General features: G+C 52.8%; 1 protein-coding gene across 3 annotated transcripts in view; it reads right to left on the bottom strand.

Moving 5' to 3' along the window:
- The window catches only part of PLCG2 (phospholipase C gamma 2), a 166,756-nt gene that overhangs the window by 90,068 nt on the left and 64,294 nt on the right, over positions 1-12,394 (bottom strand). For all 3 annotated transcript variants that reach the window (XR_006340442.1, XM_043898142.1, XM_043898141.1), the window contains exons 4-7: positions 10,470-10,563; positions 9,673-9,720; positions 1,874-1,958; positions 80-163 (exon numbers count right to left, since the gene is read on the bottom strand). Coding sequence is in view for 2 of the 3 variants with exons in the window: in XM_043898142.1 (XP_043754077.1) it covers positions 80-163; positions 1,874-1,958; positions 9,673-9,720; positions 10,470-10,563 (311 nt within the window). In the remaining variant the exon portion in view is untranslated. The remainder of the gene's footprint in view (positions 1-79; positions 164-1,873; positions 1,959-9,672; positions 9,721-10,469; positions 10,564-12,394) is intronic.

The raw sequence follows: 12,394 nt of genomic DNA, 5'->3' as shown, positions 1-12,394 counted from the left end.
CTTCAATTTTAAAAAATAAGGTCAAACAAAACTATCAAAACCTTCAAAAACTGAATGGGGAAAAAAAGAATCATCTTACCGATTTTTGCTGTTCAAACATAAGTTTTTTATAGAAGAGATGGAACTGTTCAAAGCTGAGTTCATCTTTGTGTGCGCCTATTTCCTGTAAATATAAAAAAAAAAAAAAGTGACCACACAATTTTTGGTGTCCACCACAAGAATGCCTCCTCCCTGTTCACAGACTTGGCCAGCTCTGCTTCAACACTGGCTAAAAGCAAACTTGCATTCCTCTGAACCCAATCTCCCTGCTTGGAGAACATACCCACCGGGGACCCCAGGTAAGACCCTTCAGCTCCCCAAAAGGGAAGGGTCTCAGCCAGAACTCCAACAGGCATAATGCAGAAGCCCTCCTTTTGGGGCAGGAGAATCTTTCAAATCTAGACATACTTATAGGGTATGTACACACACAGGTCATTTTTAAAAGCACAGCTTCCTAGGTGGCTCAGATTCTTTACCATCTGAGAATGGTAAAGAATCTGCCTGCAATACAGGAGACCCAGGTTTGATCCCTGGGTCGGGAAGATCTGCTGGAGAAGGAATAGGCTACCCACTCCAGTATTCTTGGGCTTCCATTGTGGCTCAGCTGGTAAAGAATCCACCAGCAACGTGGGAGACCTGGGTTCAATCTCTGGGTTGGGAAGATCCCCTGGAGAAGGGAAAGGCTACTCCCTCCAGTATTCTGGCCTGGAGAATTCCATGGACTGTATAGTCCATGGGGTTGCAAAGAGTCGGACACGACTGAGTGACTTTCACTTTACTTTGTCCAACTCACTTAGCCCCCTCAGACCCTCAGCTCCTTCCTCTGTAAAACGGGAGAACTGCCACTACCCCACTAGGACTTTCCTGAAATCAAACCAGGTAACATTCACGTAGCACCTGCTTGGTAAAGGCAGGATAAGGGACAAAATCCCAATTACGGGATGGCCAGTGGTAAATGCTTCTCCCATCTCTCTTCTCTCAATCCCCACCCTTCTCTGGTTTTGCCTTCTTGGACTACTTGGAAATGATGGGGGTGGGCCAAAAGATGGCCAAAAAAAAATGGGTTAACTCTTCTGGGAACTCATGGGTACAAAATGAATGAGCTTTTTTCAGCTGAGGAATCCTGTGACATGGTCCCAAGACCCTCCAACTGGGACTCTTGGGATGGAGTCCTGCTGGGGGTCCTTGACAAGAGTCCGGACCTCTGTGAAGGCCAGAAAGGATGCCCAGGGGTCATCTCCATCCTTAAACCCTTCAGAAGAACCCCACCCAACCTATGCTCTCTCCTCACTCATGGAACAACCTGCCCCAGATCTACCAGCAGCTTAACTACACAGGAACAGAAATGAAATGATGGTGGAAGAAGGGATGGAAGGAAGGATGGGTAGGTGGAGGGGGCGCTGGGAGGAGGGGAAGGGCAGAGAAGAGCCAACTCCGACAGCTCCACTATCAGGGCTTGCATACAAAATGCCACCTCCCTGGCAACCTCCATAAGGAATCGTTCATAATATTTTCCAAATGAAACACATGTGTTCATATTATTAAAAGAAAAACAGGCTGTGGGTTGGTGAGGGCAAGGGAAAGTTAGACTGATGGAAACATCCTGAGCCAAGCAGCTCGGTAAACATGGTCTTCCTGGATGACACCCTCTGTCAGGATGGAGAACGCAGGCCTGAGAGCTTCACATGCTCCCCTGGTCTGGACTAAGACGGATGAGTCTGGAGGCGGAGGGCTTTCCTGGGCACACCACGCAACAGCGCCTGAAGGCGTGCGGTGGCTTCGTGGGAGAGGCGCACATAACCCCGGGATCGCCAGGCTGAGCCGCGAAACTTACCACGAACTTATCTTTGAGGAACTTGGCACTGCTCACTTTGAAGTTGACCAGGGGCAAGATGGTCTTCAACTCCCGGAGGCTGATGCTGCAAAAGAGGGGAACCCCAGCTCTGTCAGACTTGAGGGCTTTCAACAGTGGAAGGTCTGGCTACTCCCGCCAGCTCCCACCTCAACGAGAAGACCTGCCACCAGCTCTGAGTGACCGCTGACTAGGGACAGAGGGCCCGAGGTCAAGGTGGGGGTGACACCCCATGTGCAAGGGTGGTCCCCACCGTCAGGGGACTGGCCGTGGACGCGGGTCACGGTGGAGATGCAAGGAGTGGGCAGAAACACTGTCAGATGACCTTGGTAGATAGGAAATGTCACTGGGGTTCAAACCAAAAGGAGGTCCCTGAAGGCCAGAGATGAGGAAGGGGAAAAGCCAACCTTTTCTGAACACCTACTATGTGCCAGGCTGCCCTGGACACCTCCAAGCAATGATGTCACCTCGCCTCTCACTGCACTCAACCCTCAGGGTTCAGAACAGGCAGTGAGGGCGGGGGCCAGGACACTCAAGATCAGAGATGCCCTAAAGACCTTAGAAGGCGGATATCATTATCACCATTATCACAAGTCCATCCTAAAGGAAATCAACCCTGAATATTCACTGGAAGGACTGAAGCAGAAGCTCCAATACTTTGGCCACCTGATGCAAAAAGCCGACTCATTAGAAAAGACCCTCATGCTGGGAAAGACTGAAGGCAGGACAAGGAAGGGGGCAACAGAGGATGAGATGGTTGATTGGTATCACCGACTCGATGGACACGAGTTGGAGCAAACTCCGGAAGATAGTGAAGGACCAGGAAGCCTGGCGTGCCGCTGTCCATGGGGTTGCAGAGACTCGGACATGATTTAAGAGATTGAACAAGGACAACCATGATTCCTCCGCATTCCAGGTGAAGAAACGGGGGCTCAGAGAGGTTCAGTGTGGCATGTGGGAGATAAGACTGCAGAGGAGCTGGCCTCTGGGTCTGCCTGTAAGCGCTGCATTTAGCTGTCTCCCAGGGAACGGCAGGAACAGAGTCCGGGGAGGAGGTGGTCAAGGGCACGCGTTCCAGACCCTTGTGGCTGCAGAGCCAAATGCTCAGCAGAGCGAGCAAGGGTGGTCCTGGGGAGCCTCTGGCTGTGGCCAAAGAAAACTGCGCCGTGTTCTCAGAGACGTCAGACCAGACAGGGGCTGTGCGCAGCCAGGAAGGAAGTCTGCCCAGGCTGTGGGCAGACGGCAGCCCCGCTTCCCCCACCCCGTCTACTCGCCCAGAAGGAAGCGGCACGTCCCAGCCAGCAGCCACCCCGGGAGACGGCCAAGCAGCCTCCTGGCCGCCTCGTGGCCCCACCCCCAGCATCCTTGCCTCTCGTCTAACGGCCTCCCTGACGCCAGAGACCGTCATGGGCCTGGTGCCCCCTGTGCCCCCTGCTCCTGGGGCTGGCATCCAGGGCTTCCCCCGAGAGACGGTGGGAGCCACACAAAGTCCCCAGCGCGCCAGGCGGGGCTGGCCGGGCAGAGCAGCGAGCAGACTGGCTGAGGCCCCTTTCCCACCCTGCCCTGGGGTGTCCACGAAGAGCCTGCCAGAGTGGGGTGAAGGGAGGGGAGTTGGGGGGCGGGGGCTGGCGCTGCAAAGCAAGGCAGGGTGAGGGTCTGGCCAAGACGGTGGCCCCAGGGGCTCATCCAAGACCAGAGGAGAGGAGAGAGTGCCCTGCGAAACCCAGAACTTCCAGGCAGAAGCAGGGCCAAGAGACTCTCCCACAACCAGGAACAGACAGAGTGGGGAGCCGGGAGCCAGGGCAGCTGCTGGGGGCCAGGGGAGCAAACACAGCCTCCTGGGGTGTGAGAATCTGAGCGCTGGGACGACCGAGCCCGCCTGCTCCAATGGACCCCCCTCAGAGCAGAGCAGCTGAGCCTCCAGGTAAAGGCGGGGGCTGAAGAGCTCCTCCGGGCTCCGGTGCAGGGACCTCTCCCTCCCTCCCCGCCCTGGGCGTGTGGTCAGGCCCCACCTGACCCCCAGCCAGGACTGGCACTCGGATTCTCAGCCACTGGAGGGCAGGAAGCTAGCAGCTCCCAACTTCACCCCTCTCCCTGTCCAGGACTTGTCCTCAAAGAAAGAGAGGGCCTTGGCCACGGTCACGCCCTGCCCTCTGGCCTCGATTCGGGGCAGTTCTGCAGGGCCATCCTGGAGGTCCACCAGGGAGCTGAGACCGTGGTTGCGACGGCATCCGAGCCCAACAATTCTCCTGGCCTTCACTTCCATGGGTGCGGGTCCCCTACGCATTCCATAAGCTTCCCACACACAAACCCACAGCTCACGTTGTTCCCTGCAGGCTCGGCCTGTGAAGTGGGCTAGGAACTGGGGCGATTCCTTTGGGGAGAGATGGCAAAAAAATGATTCCTTGCCCTAGAGGCAATAAACAACCAGGGCCCCTCCCCTCCTCAGGCTGGCCTGGTCCCAGATCCCACCACACTGCACCCCGGGGGGTTGATGGCCCCAGAAAACTTCCCTGCCACGCTGAAGCTGATTACCAACAGGCCCACCATCCCTGGCTTATTGTAACAATGGTGGCTCAGATGGTGAAGAATCTGCCTGCCATGCAGGAGACCGGGTGTGGATCCCTGGGTCAGGAAGATCCCTGGAGAAGGAAATGGCAACACACTGCAGCGTTCTTGCCTGGAAAACTCCATGGACAGAGGAGCCTGGCGGACTCCATGGGACCGCGGGAGTGGGACACGACTGAGCGACTAAACCACCACCACACCCACCACCGCAGGCCGGGCGCTGGCCAAGCACTTCTCACACACTAACCCACTAAATCCTCACACCAATCCCAGGAGGTAGGAACCGGGATCTCTTTTACAAATTAGGAAACCAAGGCACAGGGAATTTGAGCAATTTACCCAAACTCATCCAACCAGTGAGTGTGAAGAGCTGAGAGCAAACCTTAGTGCTGCCGGACAGAATGTTCTACAGTGTTGCAAATGTTCTAGATCGGAGCAGTCTAAGGCAGCTAGGGCGACCAAGGAACCGAATTTTTTAAATTTTATTTAACTGTAATTAATTTAGATTTAAATAGTCACATGTGGACAGCACAGCTCTAGAAGCTTGCTCCTCTAAGTAGGGTCCCTGGACCGGCAGTATCAGCATCAGCTGGGAATCTGCTGGAAATGAAAATCTGTGATCCCCACCCAAACAGACAGAAGCAGAGTTTCTGTGGGGCAGGAACAGCCACCACCCGCCCCCCGCCAGGCTGTCCTGGAGCCAGGACTGCTGACCACGGGGAACCGATTTGCCTTCCTGTTGAAGAGAGAATCGGACTACACACCTGTAAGCCTGCCCCTTCTGCATCCTGAAGGCCCCGCTGAGCAAGAACAGGAAGTGCAGGCTCGGCTTATGCAAAGTCAGGGTTATGGGCCAAGGGGCAAGGGCAAGGTAGGAAAGAAACATCCACAACCCTGAGGGCTGGTCCACAACCCTGAGGGCTGCAGGCCCCTCCACAGGACCCACTCGTGAGCCCCACCCTGAGGAATGCAGTTCCAGGGGCCGTCCAGAAGGTCCAGGGGCTTTCTCAAGGGGTATTTTGACAGGAGAAGTTTTCACCTAATGCACTGACCTTAGAAACCTAATTCCCAGATAAGAGGCAACTAAACTCTACAGATTCAAAAAGAGGGGGTTTCTGGAAATCTGGCCAGGGTAAATGTTAAAACATTCCTGCCTTAGACCCAGTGTCCCCAGGCCTGGAGATGTCATAAGGAAAGCTTCCAAAGGGGGAACGATCTAGTTGTCTGATGCTACACAAAGGAATGAAAAGGGAGGACCTTTTGTTTCATCTGACCAACCAGCCAGATCCCTGACCTCAAGGAGCCCCTTCAACGTGAACAGCAACAACGAGGACGAAATTCTAAGAAAGCAGACGGAACTGCGGAGCCTGGCACTAAGGCCAGAATCCTACAGTGACCCCAGAAGTGGTTCTTGTGAGGGGCACTTCCTACCACTTCGTACATCCACTTTGAAACACGAGACACAAACCAAATGACAAACAAAAGGCAACTTTTCAAGCTAGATATCAAATCCCACTGGTTGAATTATGTAGGCATTGATACCCGTCCCAAAAGAGTTACAAGGAAATGTAAACATGTTTACGATTTAAGGGGAGGTGAAAAAAACAGTTTGCCCTCCTTTCACATGGGCTGGACTTAGTGACTGATTCCCAGAAAATAGAGTGGGGATGGCCGGGGTGGGTTGGCGGGCGGGTCATTACAAAGGAGAGATCTGGAAAACACCACTTTGGCCAGATGGTCAAGATTTCCATCACCCTCGACAGGCCACGTGAGAACAGACAGCCCTTGACTGAGGTGAAGGAAAAGCCTTCACCTCCACAATGTTCGCCTCCATGTGTTCTTCCCAAACACAACCTCGGGTTACCCTTAACTCCAGTCTAACTGTGACAAAGTGCCAGACCCACACAAATGGAGGGGCAGGCTACAGAATGCCCAAGACCTACTCCTCCACACTGTCACGGTCGGGACTTCTCCAGTGGGCCAGGGGCTAAGACTCCACACTCGCAATGCAGGGGGCCTGGGCTGGATCCCTGGGTGGGGAACTAGATCCCACATGCTGCAACTAAGAGACCACATGCTGCAACTAAGAGGAAAAAAAAAGATTCTGCACACAGCAATGAAGATCATGTTATGTGCATCTCGTGGAGTACCATTCAGCCTTAAACAGGAAGGAAGTTCTGACACCTGCTATAGTAACATACATGATTCATGAAGACATCACACTAAGTAAAATAAGGCAGTCACAAACACAGCATCCTTCCACTCAGGCAGTACCCATAGGAGGCAAATTCAGAGACAGAAGAAAGAATAGAGGTTACCAGCGGCTGCAGGAGGGAAAATGGGCTAATGGTTTGATGGGTAGAGAGTTTCAGTTTTGCAAGATGAGAAGAGCTCTGGAGATGGACATTGAAGGCAGAGTGGCAACATGAATGCACAGAAATGTACCCTGAAAATGGTAAGTTTCATGCTATGGATAGTTCATCACAATGAATGAGTAACTTCCAGTCACAGGAAGTCACGGCGGGAAGAGATTTCTGCCTTTTAGCAGCTTAGTGATCAATAAGCCACGGCTGACTGGCTGGGGTGCTCTGTTCAAATGACAACCGCTCGTGGCCTCAGCATCCTCATAAAATGGCCCAGGGGATGCCTAGCTGCTCAGTCTGCCAGCATCCGTTCCATAACCTCTCCCCAACTCACTAAGTCCAGAGAGCGCTCAGAACAGCGGCTGCCGCAAAGCCACTTCTCAACAGACGCCAAGGGTGAAAAGTGAAACACACGTTCAGGCCAAGGAAAACCTGGGAGCAGGCCCTGCCCAAGCCCGCCCTCCCTGCCCAGAGGACGCTTTACTCCCCTGCTGCGCCTTTGTTCTCCTCCAGGAAATGTCACATGGGCGACAGGAAAGGAGGGGAAACTGGCCGGAGTCAAGAGCCCTTTCATGGGCACCTTGGGCAAAGCTCCTTTAGAAGAGCTCTCTCAGGGCCTCACAGAGCCACGTGAAAGGCGGGATTTTCCACATGCTGACAGAGCAGCAGGGCTCGGCCCACCGGGAGGGAAGGAGGGATGTCGGGGGGCAGGGATGGGGAACAGCGAACAAGGCGTCAAGGACACAGACAGACTCGCTCTCTGCGGAAGGTTGTGAAAAGCACTTCTCAGTGAAGGAATTGCAAGAATTGTTCTGAGCAGAGAAAGCCGGGCTTCCGTTTCTCGACAACATAAGACGGAGAGCAGACCCTGCAACCAGACCGATGACGCCGTGTACCCCACGTCGTGGAGACAGGGCCCTGGCGGGCTCCCTCCGTCCGCTCTGTGCCAACCTCAGCTGTGAATCTCCGGGCAGCCAGAGAAGGGAAACGGTCATGCGAGGCTCCGCCCTGAGGCTGAACGAGCCCAGTGTGTACCAAGGCCCCCAGTGCAGGGATCTCGTTTGATCCGCCTCTGAACGCCAGGCCCAAGCCCAGGGTGTGGGGCCACAGAGGATGCTGGCCGGAGAGGAGGAGGAGGAAGAGGGAGGGAGGGAAAGGCAGACGGAAAGAGACAGGGAGATGCTGGCTGACCTAACAGCATCAGTTAACTCTCCACAGCTTCCTGGTTATACCATTTGCAAATCACCCCTCGGGGCATGTGAGGACCACGGAGGCTCTGAAATTGACAAGTGATGGGTGACACCGGCCTGACACCAAAATGCCTTAAAGATGGAAAGACTTTCAGGAGCAAGCTGGGTAGGGACTTCCCTGGTGGTCCAGTGGTTAAAACTCTGCCCTTTCAATGTTGGGGGCGTGGGTTCAATCACTGGTGGGGAATTAGCTCCCACGGGCTGTGCAATACACGAGGAGAGCGTTACAGAGGTTACTTGTTGCCTCGTGTATGAAGCTGACATCTCTTAATGGAGAACGGAAGGAAGGAAAGATATTTAAAAATGCTGAAAGAGGTCTGATGTGAGGCTAAAATGATACAGTGATTGTCAAGTGCTAAGGACAGCGCCTGGCATGGGAGGTGCTCCATAAATGGTGGTTTTTATCATTACACTATTAATGGGAACTGGATCATAACCCCCTCAAAAAAAATTGATGAGAGGATATTCAACCTCTCCCATAAAGAAAGAAATGCAAATTTAAGCCAAATATCCACTGCTGCTTTTCACCCATCAGGTTAATGAAGGTCAAAGTCTGGTGACACATGGAAAAGAGGACTCCTCTGAACTGCTAGTAGAAACATAAACTGCCATCACCTCTCCCAAACTGTCAGACCCGGTGATGCCTGGCTTCTGGACTTCCTCTTAGGAATTTATCCTGTTCATATCTGTGTCACACACATTTACAAAAAGGAGACCCAGGGATTTCTCTGGTGGTCCAGTGGCTAAGACTCCACGGTCCCAGTGAAGGGGGCCCAGGTTTGATCCCTGGTCAGGGAATTAGATCCAACACGCTGTAAGTAAGAGCTTGCAGGCTACAACTACAGATCCCACCTGCACAATGAAGATGGAAGATCCTGCAGACCTCAACTGAGACCCGGCCCCGCCAAACAAACAAATAATAATAAATGATAATATTTTTTAAAAGGGAGACCTAAAAGTTTTCACAGCTTTATAACAAAGAAACCACCTGATGTTCATCGGGAAGGAACTGGTTTCCCATCAATATGGCAATGACACCACATCTATCCAGGGACAAATCACATTTGTTCCAAAAATGTGTGGCACAGAGCCTTGTATGTGCCAAGAGGGAACCACTCCAAGACGTGCTATTAAGTGAACCAGTCAGGGACGCTGAATTACAGGCTGTCACATCGCCTGTCTCGTGTTCACCCAGCTCTTAGAAGCATCGCCCCCGAACTGGGTTTACTTCTGATGGTCAATCTCCACCACAAAGGATGGGCGGGCACCGTGGGGATCCTGTTTCTCCCCAGGACACAGAAGACGCTCAAACGTGAAGGCCTAAGTGACGTGGTCCGAGTGCTTCACGTAGCAGAGAAGTCCTCCCCGCAGATGGAGTGGCATTTTCCACTGCAATGAGACCCCACATGGGTGGAGATTTTTTATCACCATGACCCACACCATTGAGCACTGCGTCTACCGCCTTGTTAAGTCAAATCTGACTTCAAGAGGACCTTTCCACAGCACAGAACTCACTCCAACCCCTTCAGAATATTTCAAGAAAGAATGAGATGATCCAAAATGATCGGGAGGAAACCACAAAAATGCGAGCGAAGCTTACCTGTTTCTCCTGGTTTGGTCCACAGAATAAATCTGCTTTCTCAGCCAGCTGGGAAGAGAGATGAGACAGAGAGAGAGAGAGTTAGAAAATCAGAAAGCTACACTCACAAGTCCAAGGAAGTTCTGTAGGATGGGACACGGAGCCTGGAAATGAAAACGAAGGTCTTTCCACTTTCTAAACAGTGACCTGGGAAGCAGCAGCTTCTCCGTGTGGGTGAAATGTCGCCCTGCCAAGCCAAGCAGCCCCGTGGACTCACAGAGGCTGGATTCTTTAAACTGACAGTTCCCTCTGATGCTCTCTGTTAATCTCCCAAAAAGCTGTTAAGAGAAACGGTCGAGATCAGAGGGCTCCCATTCGCTGGATGGACAGCAATTCATACACAAGTCCCTCCGGACACCCAAGACACTGATGGACTGTCCTGAGAAGGCCCTCGTCAAGCCAGGAGGAAAACCCCAGACCCCGAGCCAGAGGTCCTTCGATCAGTCAGCTTAACCTCTTCTTAAATCCTCTGAGAAATAAGCCTGGGGCGCTCCCCTCAGACCCAACACCAGGACGAGTTTCTGTCTCAATCCCAGTGCCCTTCTCACCCCGGCAGAACAAGGCCCAGGGAGATGGGAGGCTCTTCTGGGAGATGCTGGAGTGTCCACAGCCACGACTGGACACCTACTGCATACAGGGCACTCCAGGAGCCTCTAAGACGAAATGTCTCCTCTTCCTTTCTTTCGCCATACTGGCTAGAGGGAGCAGAACAGACGCCCAAGTGAGCGAATACAGAGAGAAACAGGCAAAGCCATTACCTCTCGATGATGGTGGGGGTGGACGCGCTCATCACTTCCTGGTGTAAGATCTTCAAGCCAGACAGCCACTTAGCGGCATCTTCCTTCGAGTCGGCTGGAGAGGGGAAGGGCCAGAAATGCAGTGTTACTCCCTGGGAAGATCTCTGCTTGAACACTCCCACCCCACACAGACCACGAGGATGTGAGGAGCCTGTGTTGGTCCTTGGGACCTGCTTTTTGCCCATGGTGAGCCTCCTATGGCAGGAGTGACAAGTTACTAGAGCTTTAGCTTTAGTCCTAGTCCTATACTAACGAACAAGAGGCAGAACTCAGGACAACTTGGACCATGATCCTGAGAGCCCTCAGCACCTCCCCTGTTTCCCATCAAGCCGAGAGAGAGGGCCGCCAAGTAGGCGAGGCTGATGCCTGGAAGGGAAGCAGCAACAAGTGGTGGGTAAGAGCGTGGCATCATCCCCAAGTCCCACTGTAGCAATTCAGGGCTGTGTGATGTTCAGCTGGTTACTTAACCTCTCTGTGCCTCATTTCCTCATCATAAAATGGAGCTGGCAATGCAAACACGTGGTCCTGCTATTAAACATCTTTTCACACCACCACGGGCTTTGTTCGCCTGGACAGAGCATGCCGAGGTCTCTGGTCTCATTCTTCCCAGGTGGAGGAAGAGAAAGGTGTGGCTAGGAAGGGTGAAGGGAAGAAGCAGGGATCCAGCCATCAAGCTGGCATCCTGGGCTCCACATCTTGCTTGGGCTTTCACGGCCTCCCTACCAAGAACAGCAACCAGGCCTCAGCCTGCAGCCGGGCTAAGTGGACAAAGCTCTGAAGGTTCAGGGTCACGGGCCCCTCTTTCCTGTCCCGTCCCCACCTCCTGCCACACCCCCTCCATCAGACATTCACCCATCACCTCCCACATCCGGCTTACCATTTCCCTCCTCCAAGCCTGGCACATGCAATGCTCTCTCCCTGGACCATCCTCCCTCTTTCCTCACAACTCCTACTGATGCCTCAAAATCCAGTTTAAAAAAGTCACCTCCCCAGCAAAGCCTTCCAGGGAATTAGGCACCGTGTATTCCTCCAGCACACTGTATTACGTTTAGACTACGGCTCTTATCAGAGAGGACTCTAAGTTCCTGTCCACACATCTGTCTCCGCAAGTAGACCGTGAGCTCCTTAAAGGTGGTAACGGGGTCTAAGTCTCATCAGAGCCCCAGCGACATCTAGCACAACCCGAACAGAGCATATGCTCAAAAGATGCCTGATGAAAGCATGAATGAGAAATTAAACCAGTGAGAGTCATCGGACCTGAAATTAAAAGTCCCTAATGCTACTTAGCTTCCACAGTTCCCCACCACTTTGGTTTATTTTTAATGCTACTTATTCTCTCTCTTGTCCACCATGATTTTATATCAAGTTCTAAGTCAAGAAATTCTGGGGTTAGACCTGAAGGTAGCTATAAGCTTCCGCCCCTGAGCCAAGTGCCTGAGCTTTTTCAGTTCCTCTCCCACTCAAAGGCCTCTTTGACTTTCTGGTGGATTCACAAGGATGACCAGACGTCACACCTCCAGATTGTGTCTATGAGTGTGTACTGTGTGTGTGCGTGTATACATGTATGAGATAGATTTCAGGATCGTGCCTTTAGATCAGTTAAGCTGAATAAATGGTGCGGGCCACACTCGGCTGGACAAAAAAATGTAACCTGCCTTCGGCTCTCAGCACAGCATGAGCCAAACAGGCCCTTAACATAATCCTTTCAACACCCCCACGAGGTCAGCATGAGGACCAACTGGGTCCTGTCTTACAACTGAGTAAACTGTAGCTCAGAGAGGCGGAGTCACTTACTCAAAGCCACACAGCTACAAAGGGGCAGGATCAGGATTCAGAACCGTGATGCAAACACGCATTAGCCGGGGGATGGGCTGAGCATCCCGCTG

This window comes from Cervus elaphus, chromosome 4 (assembly GCF_910594005.1).
Source record: "Cervus elaphus chromosome 4, mCerEla1.1, whole genome shotgun sequence".
Taxonomy (NCBI): Eukaryota; Metazoa; Chordata; class Mammalia; order Artiodactyla; family Cervidae; genus Cervus; species Cervus elaphus.
This window is presented reverse-complemented; position numbering and strand designations above follow the sequence as displayed.